At 43.0% G+C, this 26,709-nt stretch overlaps 1 protein-coding gene across 1 annotated transcript in view; it reads right to left on the reverse strand.

Annotated features, from left to right (window-relative positions):
* sema4gb (sema domain, immunoglobulin domain (Ig), transmembrane domain (TM) and short cytoplasmic domain, (semaphorin) 4Gb) overlaps positions 1 to 26,709 on the reverse strand; it is a 137,061-nt gene that overhangs the window by 41,772 nt on the left and 68,580 nt on the right. Inside the window, 1 exon segment of the mRNA XM_068053048.1 lies at positions 23,913 to 24,067. Coding sequence (XP_067909149.1) covers positions 23,913 to 24,067 — 155 coding nt within the window.

Below are 26,709 nucleotides of genomic sequence, written 5' to 3' on the forward strand. Positions count from 1 at the left end.
TTTTTCCCAAAAATGCACATTTTAATGCCTTTATCTTTCTTAAATTGTTTCACCAGCCCCCTATGTAAGACAAAATTGTAATGTGCCCCACCCACACAAAGAAGTTGGACACCCCTGCTCCAAGCCTTTAACCTTGTGTTTTAAAATAACTTAGCAGCTAGTTTATTTTAAAACACAAGTTTAAAGGCTTGTGTTACGCAAACTCATTTTAAAATGGCAAGAGTCATTTAGGGAATGTCTCGATTTCTACGTTCTGGCACACATTACTTTCACTTGGGACACAAGCTAAGGTACAAGTTGAAGGTTACTGGACTTTATTTCTATATAAATGTCACAATTCCGCTGCTATTCATTTGGAATCACATTGTTCCAGAACTTGTATTAAGGGGAACACAGGTGAGAAAATCTAGAACTCAGTGCAGGAAGTTCCTCATGAATACAAGAGTACAGTATATTGGGACTGAGTGATATTGGTAAAAACTGGATGCTGCTGACCCATATACAATAGTTAGTAAATACAATGTAACAGATAGCTTTAAGAAACCTTAATCTATGATGAACTGTCTACGATTCATTAAAAAAATCCATGCTGCAATTGCAATTTTAAAAATAGTTAAGTAAGACATAGTAATAATTTATTATGTTTCAATGACCATGTTAGAAACAGTCATTAACTGATTTCTTTGCTGCCAATTGAAATAAAGGACAAGTTTTACAAGCATGTCAAAGATCAGTAACTGCAATGTGCATCATTTACTATCCAGTTTGAGGGCAGACAAACTGAGTGACCAATGTCATCTGAAAGTTGTCTGTATCATATAATTACATTACTTAAAAGTGCACCTTTGCTAACAGGTAAGAGACTTGGCTTGGACATAAATTGGTTAGTCTGGAGTACAATCTTACAGATAGTGACTAAACATTTGAATAATACATGCAGTATCAATTGCTCAACTTTTTGCAGAAAAGCTTTTTGTTAATAATTATCTTGTGAGAGCTGAATCAGAATCGGCAATGATAGACTGAGATATAGACATAAGTGAATTTAAGAGAATCGCTTTATTGGAGTAACTGAAAGGGGCTCTTTATTTGTAATTGTGCTTATCTAATTTTGTCACTAGCTTTGGTGAGCAAATGGCATTTTGTCCATGAGAGATTCTGTTGTTTCTATATTTTAGAATGCAGGACCTAGTTTAACAACCTGTCAAGAGGAATAAACTAGTCTTGGCTACTTACCATTAATTTGTCTGTTCCTTCCTGTCCCACTCTGCTTTTCTGTTTTACATGACTCTTCTAATGTATTATCTGCTTCATCCTATAAAATTCTCCTGATTTGGAGATCTTTTCTTGGCTGTCCCGTCTTCAGACACATAATACAAGCAGGTGCAGAAGTTGCACAAACATTGACCACGGGTTAAAGTGTCTTGTAACAACAGCAGTGTGAGAAATGGTCCATCTTCCTATTGCTGATTTTCTACTGCCTCACCCCAATAACAATCCTCTTCTTGAGTTTTATGGTTTATTGGATGAACTTACACTCCTGACACAGTGTGAATCCACAGAGGTCATCCGATAAGGTCCATCTACCACCCCATGACACCATGTAGCTAGCTCTATTCTGTCAACAAAGGTAATTTGCACTGACAATGCATATTATTTTACTTGCTAGCTAGCTAATACAGTTGTGCTGCTCTCCATTGATGTTCGTATGCTTAGCTACTTTATTTATAAGGAGAAATATGTTTTAAATTGGACCGTATTTTGATGGCATTAGATTGGTTATACACTTTATATACAGATTAAGTGCCCCCATGTCCGTGGCTGAGTCAACAATTTTGTTCAAATGTCCGTGGTGCAACATGTCGGTGCCTATCCCTGTTTCCGCCTCTGCCGCCGATATTAAGTCTGGGGCAAGAAAGACTGTGAACGGTCTTCCTGCCCTGCCGCCAATTGAGGCCCTTAAGTGGTCAATTAATGCCCAATTAAGGGCCTCATCCCGTCGCTGCCGCAATTAGCTGAATGGCGTGCAGGCCTGTCACCGCAAGGGAAGCATGGCAAGAAAAACGTGCAGGAACCCCTCGCTAGATGGCACATGGTGCCTGAATGAGGGACCCGCCATCGGGAAGGGGAGGGCCCGCTGAGAGCCATCCCCCCTGCCCTTTCTGCTGACACCCCAACAACACCGCCCCCCCCCACTGTGACCCCGCTCCACGAGACCCTTCCCGCCCTGACCTACCTGTGGCCTGGGTCCAGTGCTGCTCCTAGGCCTCAGGTGGGTGCTCCACCAGCAGCAGTCATCACCTCTGCACTGCTGTTCAGTTAAAGAGCTGCTGACCTCGATTGGCCAGCAGCTCTCAGACAGCAGGACTTCCATTGCAGGGGTCCTCATTCCCGTGGAAGGCCTGCCGCTGTCCAGATAAGTGCCTAATTGGCACTGGATTTGGCGGGCCTCCCACAGAAGGGGTCACACGGGGTTCTCAGCTGCGCTGCGCTTTTGCCGTAGGTCGAGACCCTCATCACCCAGATAAAATCCCAGCCACAGGTTTCTTGTCTACCTGGAGTCCATCCTAACAAAACAGTGACAACAACAACTTGCATTTATATAGCACCTTTAATGTACCAATAGATCCCAAGATGCTTCACGGGAATGTTATCAAACAAAATCTGACACAGAGCCACATAAGAAGATATTAGGAGCACGTGGCCAAATGCTTGGTCAAAGAGGTAGATTTTAAGGATTTTCTTAAAGTAAAAGAGTGAGGCAGAGAGGTTTAAGGACAAAATGCCAGAGCTTAGGGCCTAGGCAACGGAAGGCACAGCCACCAATGGTGGAGCAATTATAAATGCAAGAGGCCAGAGTTGGAGGAGCACAGAGATCTCAGAGGGTTGCAGGGCTGGAGGAGGTGAGAGAGATAGGAAGGGGAGAGGCCATGGAGGGATTTGAAAACAAGGATAAGAATTTTAAAATTGAGTCATTGTTGGACGAGGAGCCAATGTAGGTCGGGGGTGATGGATGAACTGGACTTGTTGTGAGTTAAGATACAGGGAGCAGGGTTTTGGGTGGGCTCTCCCAAAAAAGCACCCCCAAATGAGCTCAGCTAATGGATGATAGACTTGGCATTGAATTCAGACCTTCCTGGGCTGTATGAACAAGCTTCACTCTGGAGCAGAGCATCAACTGAGAGCCTTATTTCAAAAAATAATTGCTTTTGCAGACATCATTCAGTGAGCTACTGACACTCACTGTCAGGGCGCACACATCACTGACAACGGCTCCTTGGGCGAGGTGCCAGAGGTCCACTGATGCTGATGGAAACATATTCCAATGTGAGTTGTCAGCTTTAGAGCAGGAGGAGGGAAAACAATAACATCTAAACAAAAGAAGCCTCAGCATGACCACGTCATTCAAAACTCAAACAGCTAAAAAGAAAGGTAAATGAACTCAAACTTCCTTTTATACTTCCACCATCCACCTCCTGTACATGAATCTATTTTGGATCATTTCTATTTAAATAGTAGTTGTCAAGGAGACATTGGTGGTATAGATACAAGACCTGACCTTATGTGAGGGCTGAATTAGCATTTGCGGTTGAGATGATTTAATTGCTGAAGCACGCTGGGTTAATAACCAGCTCTACTGATGTTAGCTCAGCTCCCTTGCACTGAGGAACGCTCATCAGCCAGTTCTTAATCATGCCATCACCCAGTTTAAAAAAAGAAACAAAGGGAGCAGAACTGTGAGAAGAACAGTGTTAAAGATAGCTCTTTGGGATGGTATGAACTTGGTAAGTGACACTGATGGCGAAGCTGCATTTTTCGTAGAACCGTTCCAATAAGGTTGTCCGTTTAATTTTAATTTCATAAAGTTAATATGTTAATTTAATAAATGTGCTGTGAAGAGCTAGCCCAGTGGGCAAAGGCACCATCCAGGAAGAGTTGGAGGATTCTCCTGGCCTCTCCAGGATTTAAAGGTTAATCTGGGACACAGCTGGAAACAACTCCGGAAGAAAAATCACTGGGGAAATAAATTGATGCGTTTTCCCCATTTTTCCCCCAAATCCCTAAAGTATAGTAGGCTTTCCACCCAGTACTGTCCTAAAATGGCATTCAGAGTCCTATTTATGTCCACAGTAACCCGATTTGCATATTAAAATGGCCTACTGCCTAACTCAGGTAGGGCACTCCCCCCTCACAGTGGTGGACGGGAGGCCTCAAAGTCTTGCCCAATCTTTGAAGAAAAACCATCCTGCCTAGAGTATAATTCTATAACGTTGTCCTCAAGTTTTGCATTGTGTACAGGTTAAGTAGCCTCTTTAGTACTGAAGCACGCCTCCTAATCCCTCCCAAAATACACCCATATCCTCATTTCTCCAATAAAGAACAGCCTTGCGATTCACTCCTCATAAGGCCTTAAAATCTAAACCCCTAATAACCCTCCCTACCTCTGTAACCTCCTCCAACCCTACAAACCTTTGAGATCTCTGTCCTCCTCCAATTCTGGCCTCTTGGGCATCCCCGATTTTAATTGATCCATGACTAACGGCCGTGCTTACTGCCTCCTGCGCCCTAAACTCTGGAATTCCCTCCCTAAACTGCTCCACCTCTCTATCTCCACCCCTCCTTTAAGATGCTCCTTAAACCTACTTTGCTGGCCAAGCTTTTGGTCACCTGACCCAATATCTCTTTCTGTGGCTCTGTTGGATATTGCTCTTGTGAAGCACCTTGAGATGTTTAGCATTGTTGAAGGTTTTATAAATGCAAGTTCTGGTTATTATCCATCTCTGAACTGCCACAATGTAGCTATGCTCCCTTCCAGAGCAGAGAATGCCAGAACCACACACACTAATACAAATGTGGTCGCGCAAAGTTAAAACAACTTAGTTTGCCTCACAATCTAATGTTCTTGAGTTGTATCCTAATACATGATTGCCCCCATTTACATGATAACTGCTTCCAGCTGGCTGGATGCTTCCAGTTATAATGTTCAATAATCACAACCAAATCTGTTTCTTTGCCAGCTGTGATGATAGAACTCATTCAGCCTGTACACAAACTGCCTGCTCAAAACATGCATTACATTAATCTACATTAAAATCCATCTGCCATTTCTTAGGTGATCTGCCTAACCGATCCAAATTTCCTTTTAGCAAAGAAAAATCCTCTATAATGAGGTACAGGAGGAATTGCAGTGATAATTATGGACTAGGTAATGCACAGATGTCAAATGAATTACTCCCAGTGAGGAGGGAACTGGTGCGGTGTACAAACCCTGTGAAAGCTCAGCTGCATTAGCTGCTGGTGTCTGTGGGAGATGCAAGCCAGCAGCCCGATTCCTTTGCATGGTGTGAAAGTCACGATTCCTATTGCTGTTCTTGCACCTTTGCTGCTGGTTTAGTTGTGGTTCTGTTTCTATATTGGCTACAGTTAACTCCCCCTAATTCGCAGCTGGCCAATGTGAATTCTATGTTCATTCGAATCTGTTTTAAAGAACAAACTTATATTAATGTAGCGCCTTTCATGACCTTTGATGTCCCAAAGCTCTTGACAGTCGCTGTTGTAGTGTCGGGAAACACAGCAGCTAGTTTGTCCACTGCAGGCTCCTGGAAACAGCAATGGCCAGGTAATTGGTTTTAATGATGTTGGTTGAGGGATAAATATTGGCCAGGAGACTGCGTGGAACTCCGCTGCTCTTCATCAAAATAACACTATGGGATCTTTTACATCCACCTGACAGGGCAGACTGGGACTCAAAAAATATAGAGTTAATGCTTAAGTCCTGAAGTGGGACTTCGGACACAGAGGCAAGAGTGCCCCTATTGAGACACGGCTGACAGTCAGCTAAATGGTTTTATTTGAACAGCTAGATAATTCACATTTGCTTTCTGAGCAAAAAAAAAAGACCTTGAATTAACAGGAGTGGATGGTGGATGGTTGCAATTGTTACTTTTGATGTCACAGTAACTGTTTATTAACTTCAAGGTAAATTAAAATCAATTTCCAGAAATATACAACATTAAAATGATAAATGTGAACTTTAGACCCCAATTTCCAAGGATTTGTCGTCTTTTTTCCCGGGAATAATGCGGTGTGCCTTTAAGGCTAGAAAAGGAGCAGTACGGCTTTAAGGCAAGCTGCAGAGCCTAAGTCAAAGAATGCCGGGATACAGCCATTCAGAGAACAAGGACACGAGATACATTGTTGCTGATTGACTTTTGAAAACTAGTTGAAACTGGCTTTTGAGATGCAGACAATTACTGAAGAAAATGAGAGAGCTCTCAGTTTATTTAAACCTTATTTATTACACTCTCAGAATTCTGATGTCAAGCCAGATTAATTTCTTAAAAGAAAATAACCAAATTCCTTTAACTCCTGAACTGTAATTGTTGAAATTCATCACTGGAAAAGATCAATTCAACTGCTGAATTAGACTATGGACTGTTCTACTATTGAAGAACCTTTTTTGTCCCCCATCGGACGGCTGTGAGGACTTCAAGCAACCTTGGACAATTCCATATTGGAAGATTTCACATTGGCAGGAGCGTAAACATGTAAGGACTCTAATTTTTTCTATTTTAAATGTTGTTTATATCTTAGTAGTGTTTAAGAATTTAGTTTTTCTAATTAAACAGTTAATTTGTTGATCTAAATACACCTGGTTTGGTTAGACTCTTTAGGGGGTTAATAGATGGTACAATTTGGCTGGGTCTTTAATTTGGAAAGTTTAGAATGATATGTTAGGCAATGTGTGGAGGGACGGGACTGAATCAATGGTGCGTTTCTCCCACCACAATCAGAATCATATATTTTGATTGGGGGCTTTGAATCATCATAAGTCTTGTGCTCAAGGGTTACTGTGACTGGAGTGAACAGAGAGTTGAAGAAACTTATGTGTTTTCACATCAATTCACATCAAGATGGAAAGTGACGTAGTTGATTCTGAGACTAGGGTCCTGAATCTTAGTAAAAGAAACTATGAAGGTATGAGGCGTGAGTTGGTATGATGGATTGGGAGATGTTACTTAAAGGGATGACGGTGGATAGGCAATGGCAACATTCAAAGAGCGCATGGATGAACTGCAACAATTGTTTATTCCTGTCTGGCGCAAAAGTAAAACAGGAAAGGTAGCCAAACCATGGCTTATAAGGGAAATTGGAGATAGCATTAGATCCAAGGAAGAGGCATATAAATTCGCCAGAAAAAACAACAGACCTGAGGATTGGGAACAATTTAGAATTCAGCAAAGCAGGACCAAGGGACTGATTAAGAAGGGGAAAATAGAGTACGAGAGCAAGCTTGCAGGGAACATAAAAACTGACTGTAAAAGTTTCTATAGGTATGTGAAGAGAAAAAGATTAGTGAAGACAAATGTAGGTCCCTTACAGTCAGAAACAGGGGAATTTATTATGGGGAACAAAGAAATGGCTGACCAGCTAAATGCATACTTTGGTTCTGTCTTCACAAAGGAGGACACAAATATCATACCAGAAATGTTGTGGTTTATTGAGAGAGAGGAACTGAAGGAAATCAGTATGAGTAGAGAAATGGTGTTGGGGAAATTGATGGGTTTGAAGGCCAATAAATCCCCAAGGCCTGATAATCTACATCCCAGAGTACTTAAGGAAGTGGCACTAGAAATAGTGGATGCATTGGTGGTCATCTTCCAAGATTCTATAGACTCAGGAACAGTTCCTACAGATTGGAGGGTAGCTAATGTAAGCCCACTATTTAAAAAGGGAGGTAGAGAGAAAACAGGGAATTATAGACCAGTCAGCCTGACGTTGGTCGTGGGGAAAATTCTAGAGTCCATTATCAAAGATTTTATAGCACAGCACTTGGAGAACAGTGGTAGAATCAGACAGAGTCAGCATGGATTTATGAAAGGGAAATCATGCTTGACAAACATACGAGAATTCTTTGAGGATGCAACTAGTAGAGTTGATGATGGGGAGCCAGTGGATGTGGTTTATTTGGACTTTCAGAAGGCTTTCGACAAAGTCCCACATAAGAGAGTAGCATGTAAAATTAAGGCGCATGGGATTGGGAATAGTGTATTGCGATGGATAGAAAGTTGGTTGGCAGACAGGAAACAAAGAGTAGGGATAAAAGGGGCTTTTTCCGAATGGCAGGCAGTGACTAGTGGGGTACCGCAGGGATCGGTGCTAGGACCCCAGCTATTCACAATATATATTAATGATTCAGATGAGGGAACTAAAGGTAATATCTCCAAATTTGCAGATGACACAAAACTGGGTGGGAGGGTGAGTTGTGAGGAGGATGCAGAGAGGCTTCAGGGTGATTTGGACAAGTTGAGTGAGTGGGCTAATGCATGGCAGATGCAGTATAATGTGGATAAATGTGAGGTTATCCACTTTGGTAGCAAAAACATGAAGGCAGATTAGTATCTGAATGGCTATAAACAGAGAGAGGGGAATATGCAATGAGACCTGGGTGTGCTCATACACCAGTTGCTGAAGGTAAGCATGCAGGTCCAACAGGCGGTAAAAAAGGCAAATGGTATGTAGGCCTTGATAGCGAGAGGATTCGAGTACAGGAGCAGGGATGTCTTGCTGCAATTATACAGGGCCTTGGTGAAGCCACACCTGGAATATTGTGTGCAGTTTTGGTCTCCTTATGTGAGGAAGGATGTTCTTGCTATAGAGGGAGTGCAGCGAAGGTTTACCAGACTGATTCCTGGGATGGTGGGACTCACGTATGAGGAGAGATTGAGTCGGTTAGGATTATATTCGCTGGAGTTCAGAACAGTGAGGGGGGAATCTCATAGAAACCTATAAAATTCGAACAGTACTTGACAGGGTAGGTGCAGGAAGGATGTTTCCGATGGTGGGCGAATCCAGAACCAGGGGTCATAGTCTAAGGATACGGGTTAAACCTTTCAGGACTGAGATGAGGAGAAATTTCCTCACCAAGAGAGTGGTGAACCTGTGGAATTCACTACAACAGAAAGCAGTTTAGGCCAAAACATTGTATATTTTCAAGAAGGAGCTCGATATAGCTCTTGGGTTTAAAGGGATCAAAGGATATGGGGTGAAAGCAGGAACAGGTTACTGAGTTGGATGATCAGCCATGATCATAATGAATGGCGGTGCAGGCTCGAAGGGCTGAATGGCCTACTCCTGCTCCTATTTTCTATGTTTCTATGTTAATGACAGCATATTGCTGAACATGGTTACATACAATGTTCATCCAGAATGGGACTGAAATATGTAACAATTCATATTCTGATAGGTTGTGAATATAGGACGACGTAAAAAGGCTCACAACCTAAAGTCTAAATAGCATTTTTGTATCAGTCCATAGAAAGGTCTTTCAGCCAAGGCACATTGGTAAAACGTTAGCATTTCAAAAGTAAAACAAAGATAGAGAGAAAGAGAATCTTTCTTCACTGGTTGTAATGACCCTGATAATCTGGCCTTTTCCCAAAGGCAAGAGCAAGACAAGTACAAAAAGCTATACATCCATAGAAACTGCTCTGAACAATGGACTTTGAATTAACGTCAGGGAGAGTCCACTTACACCACTACCACCCCACTGTAAATATCTGAAGCAATAGCCTTAAAGAGTCAGACATCACAGAAGGAAGCCATTCAGTCCATCGTGCCCTATGCCGATCCACTCCCTCTCTCTTTCTTCATAATCATGCAAATCTTTCCTTTGAAATTATTAACCCTTTTGAAAGTTACTATTGAATCTGCTTCCGCCGCCCTTTCAGGCAGTGCATTCCAGATCACAACAACTCGCTGTGCAAATAAAATCCTCATCTCTCCCCTGGTTTGCCAGATATCTAAATGGTTTTATCCAGGCACACGAGGGTAAACACAGCTCCATCAATGCAGCTAAACATCCAAATCCAATTCGCAGATTATCAGCGAACATATGATAATGTTGCTAGGGTGAGGTGAAGTAGGATGGGAGGAGGCTTGTATGGAGCATAGACACCAGCATAGACCACTTGCGCCAAATGGCCTGTTTCTGTGCTGAACATTCCACATAATTCTATACTGGGACAGGCAGTAACTTAAAAATCATATCAAATATTGTCCGGAAGAAGTGCTTTATCTTGGACGGTAGAGGTTGTACTCTGGGTCACAGTGAGCCAGGGTGGAGGAAGGGAGACATCAGCTGGGGATTCCACCTGCTGATGTGCTCTCAAGTGACTCTTCCTGAAACATGAACATTGGGTGAGGTACAGGATGGGATTTGGCTGTGACCACCATCCCCCTCATCCCCAATCCCCACCCCACCCATTCGCTGTTGATCAGCCCACTTAACGAGGTATGCTGACAAAGTATGATCGGACATCAGTCACATCAGTATCTTCAGTAGCAATTTGGAGGGGGACAAAATGCAGAACACAGAATTACATAGAATATACAGCACAGAAACAGCCATTCCGCCCAACCAGTCCATGCCAGCATTTATGCTCCACTCAAGCCTCCCCCTATCCTTGCTCATTTAACTATCAGCATAACTCTCTATTCCTTTCTCTCTCATATGCTTATCAAGCCTCCCCTTACTATTCTCAACTACTCCCTGTGGTGGTGAGTTCCATGTTCTCACCACTCTCTGGGTAAAGTTCCTACTGAATTCCCTATTTGATTTATTGGTGATCATCTTATATTAGAGTCATAGAGTCGTACAGGCCCTTCGGCCCACCGCGTCCATGCCGACCATAATGCCTATCTATACTAATCCCACCTGCCTGCATTAATTCCATATCCCTCTATGCCTTGCTCATTCAAGTACCTGTCCAGATGCTTCTTAAATGTTGCTACTGTTCCTGCCTCCACCACCTCCTCAGGAAGCTCATTCCAGATACCCACTATTCTTTGTGTGAAAAATTTACCCCTTTGATCCCCTTTAAACCTCCTCCCTCTCACCTTAAATCTATGCGCTCTAGTTTTAGTCACCTCTACCATGGGAAACAGACTCTGGCTATCTACCCTATCTATGCCTCTCATAATTTTATATACCTCTATCATGTCCACTCTCAGCCTCCTTCGCTCCAGGGAAAACAGACCCAGCCTATCCAATCTCTCTTTATAACTTAAGCCCTCCAAACCAGGCTTCTATTACTGACCTGCAGCAAGGATGCAGAAGTCACTTTGATAGATGTGAAAATGGGCCAGAAACTATACCGCAGTAAAAAGGGAGTGTGATTTCTGAAGCTCTGTGGATTACAGTGACTCACCCAACAGCAAGCCTGACTACTCAATCAAGTTTCTACAGCAAGTCAGCAGGCGTGAATCATGATGTTGGAGATTTGACACCATGAGGAAATATCAAGGCTGCTGGTTATCTGGGAGGAAACCACAGCATTCCAAACAAGCGTGTCTAGCTTCTGATCGGCTTATCACACAAGGGTGTCCTTGTAGTAAATTACAGAAGTAGGCAAATCAAATGAGAATGCTCATTATTTTGCTTTAACTCATGATCATAATAATCTGCTTCTCCTCCTCCAATCAGCTGTAGAGCAGGTGAAAATTATTATTTTCTGGGCGCATTTTGTCCCGTTGGTTCTCCCTTCCTACTTCCATCAAAACTGTTTGCTCTCTGTAACTGAGTGGGTCAGGGAGTTAGCCTGAACCCAGGCCACAACTGTGGCTGTTCTTGACCAGCTGCCAGGAGATATACATAGAGCAGCCTGTTGAATAGTCTCCCTCTGAGCAGTGAACTGTGCTCAGCATCTTCCCTGCAGCAGTGCTGACGGGATTGGGAATTCAGTGGAACATCAAGCCTCTGTCCTGCCAGTCTGCTGCACCTCAAAGTCAGTGTGTTCCACTGCCCTGTAATTATCATATTTACTTACAGATCATACACATGGTCCAAGATAGTCGGAGGAACAAATCCTGACAGGAGTTAAGAATTATGCAGGCTTAGCAAACCAAAAAATTATTTTAATGAATAATAATTAAATTAACCAACATCAAAATTATTTCACAAGTAATGTTTATAATTACATGGCTAAAATAATTAAAACTAAAATTATTTGGTGCAGCTAAAATGACACTGATTGCAATGTGGGCAAGCCCGGCATCCCGAGTTACCCTGACAAAGTCGTGATAGCGGAGTGACTTGCAAGACCACTTCAGAGGGCAGGTGAGAGTCATCTACTATGTTGATTTGACACTGGACTCACGTATCGGCCAGATCAGGTCCCTAAAGGACACTGGTGATTGAGCTGGGTTTTTACAACAATCCAACATCTTCAGGTCATTTTTACTGATGGAGATTTTCTTTTAACTGAATTCAAAATTCTCAAATGGCTTATGGTGGGATTGAAACGCAAATTCCCTGGAGGGCTAGTTCAGCAACATAATCACTACACTCATGTATCCACTTCCTGTTGCTTAGCAGGGTCACTGCAGTTATAGTGTCAACTAATACGCTGAATGCAGAGTCAACACCCGACCTGACATGAGAGTGAAGAGGAAGAAACAATCACACTCCACTTTATTTCGGAAGCACTTTGGGCATTGAAACCAAATTTAATACCAGCGGCAATCCAGAACCACTTCATGCTAATGTTAAATTTAGGCCTCAAATTTTCATGAGCGAATTGTCCCAATCTCCAATTCTAACTTTGGTGGAACCCTCAAAGAAACAATGTAAATGGCCAATTCCTCTTTCCTCCCACCATGGAAATTCAGGGACTTAGTGTGAACTTAGTGACACATGGATTATGCAAACGCTTGAGTGTATTCACCTGAAGATCCTGTCTCCAGTATCAGGGACTCAGCCTGTTTAAAATGTATGAGAAGTTGCCTCCAATAAAGTGAGAGAGGAAAAGCACCACAGTGGTTATGTTACTGGGCGAGCAATCCATTGGCCAGAACGAATGATCCAGAAACGTTAATTCGAATCCCACCACCATAGCAGCTGGGGAATTTAAATTAAGTTAATTAAAATAAATCTGAAATAAAAAGCTAGCATCAGTAATGGTGATTGTGTAACCAGCAGATTGTTGTCAAAAACCCATCTGGGTCATTTATGTCCTTCAGGGCAAGAAATCTGCTGTCCTTACCCAGTCTGGCCTCTATGAGACTCCAGACCCACAGCAATGTGGTTGACTCTGAAATGGCCTCGCAAGCCACTCAGTTGTCAAAGAAGGCAGCTCACCAAAACCCTCGCAAGGGCAAGAAATGCCAGCAATGCCGACATCCTGTGAATGAATAAAAAGAAAATCAATGTTATAGACATGCATTCCACTGTGTTAGTCTTGGGCCTGGATTTTGTAATGATATTAACAATGGAGATGGCATAAAAAACTCCGATTTTTAAATAAAACTCAGGGGATCACAAGCCAACATTCTTAAGCCACGTAGGTGCAAGATCATCAAAGTAAATAAAACTTGTACTCCGATATGTGACAGGGTGTCTCCACCCTATAAAACACAGGGAGGCTATTGGTTGTTATTCACTAATCTCACTAATAAGCATTGCTGGTCCAAACTGCTGTAATTACCAGTACAGTCAACAGCACAAAGTGCAAAGTTCAGCATTCTCAAGCTATGTTTCGCTATAATGTGGCTTCAGGATTCTTTCCACATTAGAAGACCAGGTTATTATTAAGGACTCTCACCTTTGCATTTGAGTTGGAGGCTTGCACAAATGGTGATTCAATGGTTCAAATAGCTTCCAAAGCATTCCCAAAGCCCGACAGCCTCTGATTCAAATACAAGGGCAACAGATGCGAGGTCAATTCCTGATTTTCAATCTGAGATTGATAAATTTCCGTTCACCAAAGGTATTAAGGGATATGAGGCTAAGGTGGGTATATGGAGTTAGGTCGCAGATCAGCCATGATCTCATTGAATGGAAGAGCAGGCTCAAGGGGCCTCCTCCTGCTCCTCTGTTCCGAGGGGCTGCCATCGCGCTCAAAGTTGCCAGTCTTCAGCCCCATTTGTACTCAATTGCTGCAGAATGGACAGGACTGCTCCTGTTCCAGAATATTCTTGTTTATACTCGCAGGATAGGGTTACCAACCCTCCTGGATTGTCCTCGAGTCTCCAGGAATCTCCGGGACACGGCTGCGAGCAACCCGGGAGAAAAATCATGGGAGTGTCAAAGAAAAAAATTCTGTCTATCTTTATTTCCTTTGAACGCTTTTGTTTATTAGGTACAAAAATATTGCAGATGGAGGAAAAAAAGCCCATTTGACTGACAGTTGAGAATCACCCAATTGATGTAAGAAGAGTCTGTTTGCTTTCCAATTGGTGTGGGATGGTGGGGTGCTGAGAGGATGGACATATTGGCTGACCAATGGTGGGAGTGTGAGGCCGAGGCAACTGGGTGAAGACGACCAGGTGATGAAACCTCCAGGAATACATCCAACTAGAGTTGGCAACCCTATTGCAGGGTGAATGCAAGGCAATGATGGAACTGCAACACTCTAAAGTTGTTTGGACGATTTCAGAATTACATCGAAATTACAACACGTGAACAGGCTGCTCAGCCCAGTCAGTCTGTGTTGCTATCTATCCTCTTAATCCTGTGCACTCATCCTGATCCCAAATACTTTTTCCCCCTTTCCATCAACTACTTATCTCACCTACTCCAAAATGTTGATACAGTCTCTGCTTCAATCACTAACTGTGCCACACTCCCCTTCAACCATAGCGTATTCCACAGTCTCATAACTCTCTGTGAAACAGGTCTGTCCTGCTCTCTGTTGTAAATCTCTTGCACTGAATCTTATATCCATGTTGTCCAGTTCTCAACCCCTCATCACTGGGAATAAATTTGCCCAAAATCTCCTCTGTTCCAATGGTGCAGAGTTTTACAGTACAGGAGTCACACAGGCCAGTAATGTGAAAATTTCCACAACTGAGTGGCACGACTAGACGTGTGCTATCGGAGGCAGAGACTACCAGATGAAATGGTTAATACGGGCACCTGGTGCCAAGTATCCCACCTTGTTTATATTATAGTACTGCCTCTAAAAGGTGGGATTTTACAAATGGAATATAAACAGAAAATGCTGGAAATACTCAACAGGCCAAGCAGCATCTGTGGAGAGAGAGACGGAGTTAACATTTCAGGTCAATGACTTTTCATCAGAACTGGACAACGTAACAGATATTACAGGTTTGAACCAAATACAGAGGTTGGGAAAGCAGAGGGAGGGGGTTCTATCTGCAGCATTTTCCACTTCTGACGAAAGACCATCAACCTGAAACATTAACTCTGCTTCTCTCTCCACAGATACTGTCTGGCCTGCTGAGTATTTCAAACACATTCTAGTTATATTTCAGATTTCCAGAATCCGCAGTATTTTGCCTTTATAAATGGAGTTGGGTATTCTTCTGTGAGGTTGCATGAATCTTTCTGTGGGGAAGATCAATTGTTCAGCGGCACAGTGGCGCAGTGGTTAGCACCGCAGCCTCACAGCTCCAGCGACCCGGGTTCAATTCTGGGTACTGCCAGTGTGGAGTTTGCAAGTTCTCCCTGTGTCTGCATGGGTTTCCTCCGGGTGCTCCGGTTTCCTCCCACATGCCAAAAGACTTGCAGGTTGATAGGTAAATTGGCCATTAGCAATTGCCCCTAGTATAGGTAGGTGGTAGGGGAATATAGGGACAGGTGGGGATGTGGTAGGACTATGGAATTAGTGTAGGATTAGTATAAATGGGTGGTTGATGGTTGGCACAGACTCGGTGGGCCGAAGGGCCTGTTTCAGTGCTGTAACTCTAAACTAAACTAAACTAAACATGGGGAGGGGGAGATTTTCAAATTGCTGCCCCAGGAGTGAAGCTGCCACTGGGAATCAGCCACCCATTAGATAACCCATCCAAAATATAAAGATCAATGCAAATTAATATCAGCAGATTTACACTTGGACGGCAAATGAAAATCTGACCCCACCAAGGTTCAACTTTTTTTTTTTAAAAGGGGCAACACCTGTAGTGGGATGAAATCATACTGTGAAGAATTGGTAATAAACACTTCAACAGACTCATTACAGCAACTGCTTTGACCATTCCTTTACCGAATGGTTAACTTGTTTATTGCATGTCATCGTTTTTACCTCATAGGTGACTTTGCCCCGGTCAATTTTGGAAAAGCCTAACTGTATGTGGACACATATCAGAGCAGAAAGGATGCTGTCTTTTTATAACAGACCCTTGTTAAAAAAAAAATTAAAATTCAGCAGGTACATCCCCATTTGTGAGAGATACACGGCACTGACATTTCAAGCACAATTCTTCAGATGAAACTGTACTTAGAATATGCCCTTGGCAAATTTCTTGCCCTCATGGCATTTAGAGGGCACCAGACCACAGCTGATTCTCACCAGTTTTAATGTGCTGATATCAGATCCATTTTTATTTCTCAGTGAATACACTGCAAGGGGACTGATCTTGCACAAAACTGCAGTAAATCACTGAGTTACTGAGCAATGCAATAAATGTAATCGTAAATTACTTTTATTGAAATATTGATGATGAAACATGTAAAAGTAATAACTTGCACTGCTCCAAAATGGGTAGATGTAAACCTGAAAACTACTGGCTGCAATACTGGAATAAAAACATTAATGTTAATACTCGAATAAAAGTAAAATGCTGTGGGTGCTAGAAATCTGAAATAAGAACTGAAAATGCTGGAAACGCTCAGCATTTCAGGCAGTATCTGTGAAGGGAAAAACAGGGTTAATATTGCAGATCAGGCCATAGACCTGAAATGCTAAAGACGATAAGATAAGAAATAGGAGTAGCAGTAGGTCATTCAGCTCCTGAAGCCAGCTACGTCATTCAATAAGGTCACGGCCGATCTTTTACATCAACTCCACTTTGCCGCCCTATCTCCATATAACTCCATTCCAATACTTGGCTATTTTAACAGAAGCTGATTATTTTAAATGGGCTAGCACCTCCTTTAAAATATTGGGCAAAGTAATGTCACAGAAACATGCCAAGCTCTCATGCCCAATATCGCACAGAGTTACTTCAAGGATAGGATATATTCTCTGTACTATGTTCGATTAGAACTTAATACAGAAACAATAAGCAAAGCCAAACAGGATGAACTACTTCACAGATATTGCAGGAGCTCACTTATGCCTGGAGCTAATTGCAACTGCCCAAATCAATGTGATACTAGCCACAAAACACCTAAATATTAAAGAGGAAAAACTCATCTGAATCTTCACACCTGTTGCCCAGATCCATTCAACAATACCTCAAAAACATTGTCTTTTGTTGACAAAACTGAGATGGAGGGACGGCCAAGAGCTGTTGTGCAGGACACCACCAAGAACAGCAGAGAAGGTGAAAGTAAACTCAGGTTTGAAAGGCCTGTAGATAACAAAATACACCAGCAGGAAGGCCATTGAGCTCACTGAAGCCCATCCATCCGTTTCCTAAATAATTCCTGGAATTCCGCCTCTAGCCAGAAGATCATTCCAAGCAGATTGAGAGAGGGAGGAAAAACTGAGGGAGATAAGGAATTGTGAGGTTTTGAGGAACTAATAATCTAGATTAGGAGACGGTGTGACAAGTCTTGATTTGAAGATGGAGGGAGGAGGGAGTAAAGGCCTGCTTAGGTCGGGAAAAAGAACCTAACCAATCCAAAGCGGACCTGAGCCCGACCCGGCCCGAGTCCCTCCAATTTTGCCGGCCCGACCCGAACCAAGCCTGACCCCACTCAGCCTGACCTGAGCCGAGCCCGACCCGACCATTCCTTTATTTACCTTCAGACTCGGAACCTCCAGAAAGCTGCAGCGCATGCGTGATGACGTCATAGTTACGTCACTCGCTGACTGCGCAGACTCAGTTTCATCCCGGACTCCCAGCTCATAAAGTTTTTTATTTTTAATACTTACTAGCAGCGCACTTACCATGTGTATGCAGCCCGACCTGACCCGACCCGAGCCGGACCCGGACCCGACCCGACCTGGACCCGGACCCGGACCGACCGCCGGATCTGGAAGAGGAGCCCGACCCGACCCAAAGCCGACACATGTCGTCGGGTCCCGTTGGATTCGGGTCGGGCAGCAGGCCTTTAGGAGGAAGCACGGTAACAAAGTAGGAATTCGGTCACATCAAAACAAACGCACTTGCTTCTTTGAGTAAATCACTCTAATAAACTCTCCTTTGGATCTTCGTTTTGATCAACACTCATGGCAGCTGACATGGCAAGACCATTTCGTCACCCCAATACTCCCACCATACTATGTAATCCTCATGAATACAATGATCCAAGACTATTTATTGCCAGCAAGACACCCAGCAACCAGTATTATAGACAGAGCATCATATAACAGGCAGTACGATATGAAACCCATATGCTATCCCTTGCACATTAATGAGTCTATTAATCTAGTGCAGTTACAGAAGTAAATTTAAGGGGTATTTTGGTGAATAAACACTCCTGCTTTAGAGCCTTGCCCAATGGAAGCACATATGTGGAATTTGGGCCTGTATTTCACCCCCATCCTGCCGCCCCTCCAACAATCTTCTGGCCATTAATTTCTATAGAGGGAATTCATTAGGTGGTATTGTGATGTCCTCAGGACTGAAGTGAGGTTTAGCCGAGTTTAGTATAAGGTGTGAGGCAGAGATTGAGACAAAGACTGCAGCAGCTGAACATAAAGGCTTCTCCTTTTAATTCTGTCTGTTTTAGTTTCTCTTTGCTAGCATGTGTGTTCCACAGCAGCCTCCAGAGTACACAATGCAATTGCAATTTCAAAATTCTACATCCTTCCCCTTCTTAGTAAATGACAGACATAGCATGTTTCAATGATTTGTTTCCAAAATGTAAACGGTAAACTTAAAACATAAATAGTTCATTTCGTAACATCATCACCTAAGTATGGTGCTGTTTTCTCTCACGAGTAGGATATCGTCTGACATCAGATGCGGTCTCATTTGACTCATGTTCTTCATCTGAGGTGTCGATGTCGGTATTGGATTCAATGCTTGTGATTGGTGTTTTCAGTGCTTTGAAGAATGACGCATTTCTTGTGATGATTTGTGAACCGTGATTAGCAGTGATCATTTTGTATTGGTCACAACAAATGGTTGGATGTCATTAGGGATCGTTTGCTTTCCAATATGACCATCACGTTTCACAAGTACTTTATCTCCTGGCTCCCGGTGTAGCTCTAAATTTTATGTTTTGCTCTGCATGTACTTTTGTTCAATCCTTCTGTTCCCCATCGTGTTCGCACATGTTGATCATTAGCTCCCAGGGTAGCTCAGGAAGACGTGTGCACATAGGCTGTGTAAAGATGAGAGTAGCTGGAGGTTTTCCAGTAGTCGAGTGAGGAGTCGCTCTGTAATTACGAAGAAAGTGAGGTAGCCCTTGCTTCCATGACTTGTTCTCAGCTGCAGCTCCACGTATCACTTTTTTCAAAGTTCGCATAAATCTCTCGACTTCACCATTAGGTTTTGGCCAACAGGGTGTGATTTTCCGATGAGTGAACCCGAGGTAGTTCGTGAATTTACTGAACTCATCGCTGTTGATTGGGGGTCCACTGTCAGTTCTTACAATTGAGGGATTCCGAACAAAACGAAGATCTGGTCAAGCATTGGGATAACCGCTTTCATTGAAGTTGGTATAACTAATTCCACGATTGGGAATCTACTGTTGCCGTCAGTGACAACAAGCAGGTGTTCACCTGTGGGCAAATCTGTGAAATCAACGCTAACTTCAATCCATGGTCCTGGAGGTAGTTCAGACATCTGGAGAGGATCATGAAGATTTGACATTGTGGTTGCTTGATACTGATTGATTTTGTGCACTCCCAAGGAGGTCGATTCCTGGGAACCATACCTTTTCCCTAAGGAGTTGTTTGGTTTTGACAGTTCCCTCTGGTCCTTCATGTGCTATATCGACAACACATTCCCTCAATGAGTGTGGAATGACAATACAGCTGTTGTGTAACATGAGATCAGATGTGATTGTAGCTGTGAGCTCATTTCAAACGTTGTGAAGACCTTGTTGTGTATGAGCAATTTCGTTTGTAGACGCTTTCTCAATCACATCTTTCCAGTTTCGTGATTCTATAGCCTCCATAGATAGTTGCAAAGCCTCATCTTGTTTTGTTGCTACTTTGATATCAGTTAGTTTTAACAACTTTTGCACCACATTTATGCTTACATAGTTAAGATGTTGTTCAGCAACCTTTTCCTCACAAATAGTAGGACCAAATTTCAGCAGGGGATGTGGTGAAAGATAGTCCACTGGGTTGAGCTTGACTGGCTGATACTCAACCTGGAACTCGTACTCTTGTAGTCTGAGTTCTGTTCCAGAAGGTGGTTTGCTATGTGGATTTTTGAACAAGCTTATTAGTGGTCTATGATCGGTTATGACTTTAAACTCACTTCTATGTAAGTCAAGATGAAAATTTAAGATACTCCACGTGATTGAGAACGTTTCTATTTCTGTTTGCGAATGATGTTGCTCTACAGGTGTTAATGATCTGCTTGCCATCGCAACGACTGATGGGTTACCTGCCTTGTCTTTCTGTACGAGAACTGGACCTAACCCAACTGGGCTTGCATCCACGACTAGCTGGGTGGTTTTCTCAGGGTCAAAATAGGCAATTGTGCAACTTGCTGACCAACATCGTTTGATCTGGTGTACCGCCCGTTTGTGTGATTTAATCCCCACTCCCACTTGGCGGCCGCTTTTGTCAGATCGCATAGTGGGGCAGATAGCATTAGCGAGGTCAGGAATGAAACGACTACAGTAGGTGACAAGTCCTGGCAGACTCCGGACTTCTTGCACATTTGTTGGATCTGCAGCGTTTGCAATGACTTCAACTTTCCGTGGATTTGGTGATACTCCTTCACCATTGAACACATGACCGAAGAATTCAATTTTGCTTTCACTGAACAAGCACTTGTCTTTGTTCAAGGTGAGATTACATTCTCAGACGTTGTAGGCATGTATGTAGGCGTATCTCGAGCACCTTTTCGGTGTGACAATAGGTGAGAATGTCATCACTGATGTTCAGTGTGCCTTCACGTCCTTGAAGTGCAAATTGAATCAAGTGCTGAAATACCTCAGCTGCTGAGCTGACTCCAAAGTTGAGCCTCTTGTATTGAAAAAGACCAATGTGAGTAGAGAATACAGCAAGATATTTTGATTCTTCTGCAAGTTTGATTTGATGCAGCCTGCATTGAGGTCAAGTTTAGCAAAGTGTTTAACGTCATTCACTTTCTGTATGATGTCATCAATTGTCAGCGTCAAATGTCTTTCTCATTGTATGGCTTGGTTTGGTGATCACTTATCAACAGAGATTCTAATCTGGTTGTCACTTTTGGGTTTCTTGATGACTTGTATGGGTGAGACCCAAGGGGTAGGCTCATCCCCAACTTTCTCAATAATGTCAAGGTCAAGGAGGCATTGAAGTTCCTTCTCTGTCTGTTTCCTGACATGAAATGGTATTCGTCGCTGTTGATGCACGACTGGGGGCACATTAGGGTCTACACGCAGCTTGCATGTAACATCTTTCAGTTTGCTGATACCAGTGAAGCAATCAGCATACTGATCGAGAATGCTTTTGTTATGCGAAGGAATCGCATATGTGACTGCAACCATGTGCAGATCTGTTGCTGTATGGAAACTGAACAGCATGTCACATTCTCCAGATATGACATAGAATATAGCTTTCGTTCCAGTGTCTTTGAATGAAACTGGCGTTTCAAAGCTTCAGTGGCTTGTCACTGACATAAGGGAAAATTTTTATATTCCCGGGTTTGCAGAGAATAGGGCAATCCTGAAGTTGGTTAAATGTTTTGTCTCCCATGACATTGACAGATGCTCCTGTATTTATGAGAACATCTATGTCCGAGCAGCCAATGGTCACTGTCACACAGGGTGGTTTGCTGTGTCTGAGAAAAAGCTCAAAAGTCTGTTCAGGGTCATCCGCCTCTACTTCAACTACATTCTCTCACTCTTTTGCTGTGGTACGCATACGTGGCACCCTTCTGTTGGTATTGGTCTTGGTAGTTGATTTGGCTGATGAGCAACAAACACGAGCAAAGTGATTGGGTTTTCCACAGGCTTTACACTGTTTACCAGTAGCAGGACACTCTGTCCAGTGTCGGTAAGCACTGCCACAGTGGAAACATTCTTTAGATAAGTTGCAGCTCTGTTTGTGAGATGGCTGTTGTTGTTTTACAGGTGGATTTCTGGCACATGAGCGATGAAAACTGTTTACAGGAATTGAACTTGAAGTGTGGTAGGTACAGTTAGCAGGCTCAACTTCAGTAGCTCTGGAATCTGACAGCGACAGTGACCTTGCGAACTCCAGCAACTCTGACAGTTTTCTGTCTTTCTCAAGTGCTTTTTGGCATAGTTGACTGGAGAGACAGCTTTCTGATTTCCCGTTCGACATGTTCAACATCAGTGAAGTCACATCTGGTTGCTAGTTGCCTCAAACGCATGCAATATTGGTCAATTATCTTGTTTGTTTCTTATTAGTGCATTGGAAGACAATGGTTTCGTATATGGTGTTTATCTTAGGTGTATAGTTGGTCATCAGAGCATTCTTTGCTGAGTCATAGCCATTTCGCTCAGGCGTAAGTGTCTCAAAGATATCCTCTTATTCTTCACCTCCATAATGTAGAAGCAGGGCCTTTTTCTTTCTGTCGTCTGTGATTGCGAAACCTGCCATCTTGCCTTTGAAACATCACAGCCACTTTTGCCAATGTGGACATTGAGATAAGTGCTCTGAATGCACATCAAAAAGTGGTAGATTGGGCATATGCAATGCCATACTGATCAAGGCCATAACACGGTGATGAAGGATTTGGGATCACATTCATTTCAGAGGGATCTTCTCTGCAGTGATCCAAGATTATATATTTTTTTTTGGATTGGATAGTTATTTTGAAGAGATCAGTGTGTGAGTATAAACTGTACAAACTTCTTGTGTCAGATGCTAGGAATCCTGAGGCGAGTAACTCACCTCCTGACTCCCCAAAGCCTGTCCACCATCTACAAGGCACAAGTCAGGAGTGTGATGGAATACTCTCCACTTGCCTGGATGGGTGCAAGCTCCAACATTCAAGAAGCTCGACACCATCCAGGACAAAGCAGCCCACTTGATTGGAACCCCATCTACAGACATTCACTCCCTCCACCACCGACGCACAGTAGCAGCAGTGTGTACCATCGACAAGATGCACTGCAGCAATGCACCAAGGCTCCTTCGACAGCACCTTCCAAACCCACGACCTCTACCAACTAGAAGGACAAGGGCAGCAAATACATGGGAACACCACCACTGGCAAGTTCCCCTCCAAGTCACACACCATCCTGACTTGGAACTATATCGCCGTTCCTTCACTGTCGCTGGGTCAAAATCCTGGAACTCCCTTACTAACAGCACTGTGGGTCTACTTACCCCAAATGGACTGCAGCGGTTCAAGAAGGCAGCTCACCACCACCTTCACAAGGGCAATTAGGGATGGGCAATAAATGCTGGCATAGCCAGTGATGCCTACATCCCATGAATGAATAAAAAAAAAGCTTCTTGTGTGTGCCTAACATAGTCTCCAAGTTAAAATGCTGTCTGTAAAAGTAGACAAAAACCTTCCAAAATTTACCAAACTGCTATTGTGATGTCCTTGGGACTGGAGTGAGGTTTAGCCAAATTTAGTATAAAGTATGAGGCAGAAATTGGGAGTCAAAGACTGCAGCCGCTGAACATGACGGGTTCTTCTTTTATTCTGTCTGTTTTAGTTTCACTTTGCTAGCATGTGTGTTCTACAGCAGCCTCAAGAGTACACAATGCAATTTCAAAACACAACAGCACTAAAGGTGTGTGCTGTCAGTGGGCAAGGTTCTGTGCCAGGTGCACACATTCATAGAACTGTCCCTTTGATAACCTCCTAAATGTTGCCAATCAATCACAAAAATCCAAGCTCTGAAATCCTCTTACCTTGCAGACACGAGCCACCCGAGTAACTAGTGGCTTCCCATTATACGCATTGTCTTCGCCCAGCTTCTCCGTAAAAAAAACGTAAATCTTGTCATCGTCTCCCACAGAGCTGTTGACACTTTCCGTCACCAGGACTGAGTCAATAAAGCTTACGTCTGAAGAGGGAAAGAACAGCGAGTGTACTCATGAGTCACTGGTGGAGATAAAAGCACCAAAGCTAAAAAAACCCACAATGTTTTAAAAGGCTGGGACTGTGCAGCAGGGGTTCAGAAGAGAAGGACAGATTGCAGTTAGCTCATCTTTCCTGTTCAAGGGCCTGACTGATCTCATTGTTCATCTCCAGCATTCGGTTTTCATTTCATTGAGGTAGTTTCAAGTGCCCATAAACTTTGAGCTTTGAAGTAACAACAACAAATTGTACAAGACAAGCATAGAAAAATTCAGTTCTGATTTTCCTTCTCAGGACAGGGGCATCACTGGCATTTATTATCCATCCCTGGTCGCCCCTGAGTGGCTTGCTAGGCCACTTCACAGGGCAGTTAAGAGTCAACCATATTGGTGTAAACTGGGGTCACGTGTAGATGAGGACAGCAGATTTTCCATCCTAAAGGGCATTACTGAACCAATGACCATCGACAGCTCGAGTTACTTTTACTGATTCCAGATTTTTGAAAATGAATTCAAAACTCTCAAACTAAGGTGGAATTTGAACTCACATCCTCAATAGCATTAACCCAGATCTCTAGTCCAGTAACATAACTACACTACCGTAACATTCCAAATAAACAAGATTAGAAGAAGGAGCTATTTTATGGGCCAGTAACTTTTTCTACAATTGTTTTGATAACATTTTTAATGATATTTTTGGCCAAATCGAATAACGAACTATAAACTGGACTGTTAGATCCCAGTAGGATTTAACCCGGTAGAAACTGTGCACCTGGAAATATTGAGAGCACTTATTGCAGATCCGCTGAATTTCTGCTACTTGTCATGACAACTGGGAGCTGCGTCCCAGAACTGGGATTCAGTGAATCGGAGCCTTTAAAGTACAACAGGTTCTGCTCACAAGGGCAGAATTTAAAAAAACAGAGATGAGAAACAGATAGCAAGATTATATATATTATACACTGGTTGATATCCTGGTTAGATGGAGAACAGATCCGAAGTGGGGATGGGGGGAGTATACTTGGATCAGATAATGGGTGAAAAATGCAGGCCTAGGCAAAGAGCAGGCCCCAGTGGATTCGCAGTCCAGGGAGAGTGCAGGCTCAGGCTGAAGCTCAGGCTGGGCCTCAGGTCAGCTAATGGCATACAGGAGATCTGGTGCAGGGCATGTTTTAATATGAAGACTGGTAGGGTTGGCTTTGGGCCTTGTGCTCAGGGCGGGGCACAGATTCAGACTGGGAGTTATCCCCACTAAGGTTGGGAAAGTTTAACAGGGCCGATAATGAGAGTTTTAGCAGCCAACTGGATCACTTAGATCACTTGAAATGAAGAGACCAACACCCAATTTTGATTATCAGCTTACAAGGGTAAATTTGTTGATCTCAAATTAAGATTCACACTTAAAACGAGTTGAAGATGGGCTACAACACTACAACGCCAATTTCCCTTTGAACACAGCTCCTCACGGAGATGAGCATTACTGAATCTACCCTAAATTATACACATGAGCCTATTTGATCAGGTATTTAAATCCAAACATAGTTAACATTAAATTATTTAAAAAATTCCACTGTATTGTAGTCACAATAAATGTCAGGTATTTTCACAGTAATGCTTTTAGTTATAAGAATGCTTCTCAAAATTCTCAAGGTCCACTTAATCATAGAAAGACACAGCACAGAAGGACACCATTTGGCCCTTCGTACCCGTGCTGGCTCTTTGAAAGAGCTGTCTAATTAGTCCCATTCCCCTGCTCTTTCCCCACAGCCCTGTAATTTATTTGCCTTTCAAGTGTATATCAAATTCCCTTTTGAAAGTTACTTTTGACTACTATAAATAGTATTGGAATATAATTGGAATATAACCTGCAGGATGTGCATTATAGTTTGTAACTGCTCAGTTCCCAGGGATCCTGTTAGAACAAGGGTTGAGGGTGTTACCATGGTGAGTTCACATACATAAGCGGGTTTCAAACAGCTGCTGTGATTAACATAAGAAATGAACAAAAATGGTTCAAAAGATACGAAACATAAGAACATAAAAAATAGGAGCAGGAGTAGGCCATTCGGCCCCTCAAGCCTGCTTGATAAGATTATGGCTGATCTGCCCCAGACCTCAACTCCTCTTTCGTACCAGCTCCTCATAGCCCTCAACTCCCCAATATTTCAAAAATCTATTTACCTCCTCTTTAAATACATTCAGTGATCTAGCCTCCACAACACTCTGGGGTAGAGAATTCCAGACACTCACTACCCTCTGAGAGAAGAAATTCCTTCGCATCTCATAACAGACTATTGCGCTTTGTGGACCATCTATAGATTCCTTTCAATTCTTTTGTTGTAATTGTTCTTTATACACTGTCATATATTCCTAACATACATTATGTGGGGTCCAACATGAACGTTCCTGTGTGATAGCTAGTGAGCCTTACAGAGTGATTTGTGTCTAACACTTAACATGGTCACCTCACTGCACTGCCTCTTCTCACCGGGCCTATCAGCCTCCAAAGGCCAGAACAGCCGAGTTTAATTCAACCCTCATTTTTCAAATGAAGCTACATATTTTTGCAGGGCTATGGGGATTGAGTGGGGGACTGGGACTGACTAGTTCTGTGGAGAGCTGGCATGGA

Source organism: Heterodontus francisci, chromosome 20, assembly GCF_036365525.1.
Source record: "Heterodontus francisci isolate sHetFra1 chromosome 20, sHetFra1.hap1, whole genome shotgun sequence".
In the NCBI taxonomy this organism is placed as follows: Eukaryota; Metazoa; Chordata; class Chondrichthyes; order Heterodontiformes; family Heterodontidae; genus Heterodontus; species Heterodontus francisci.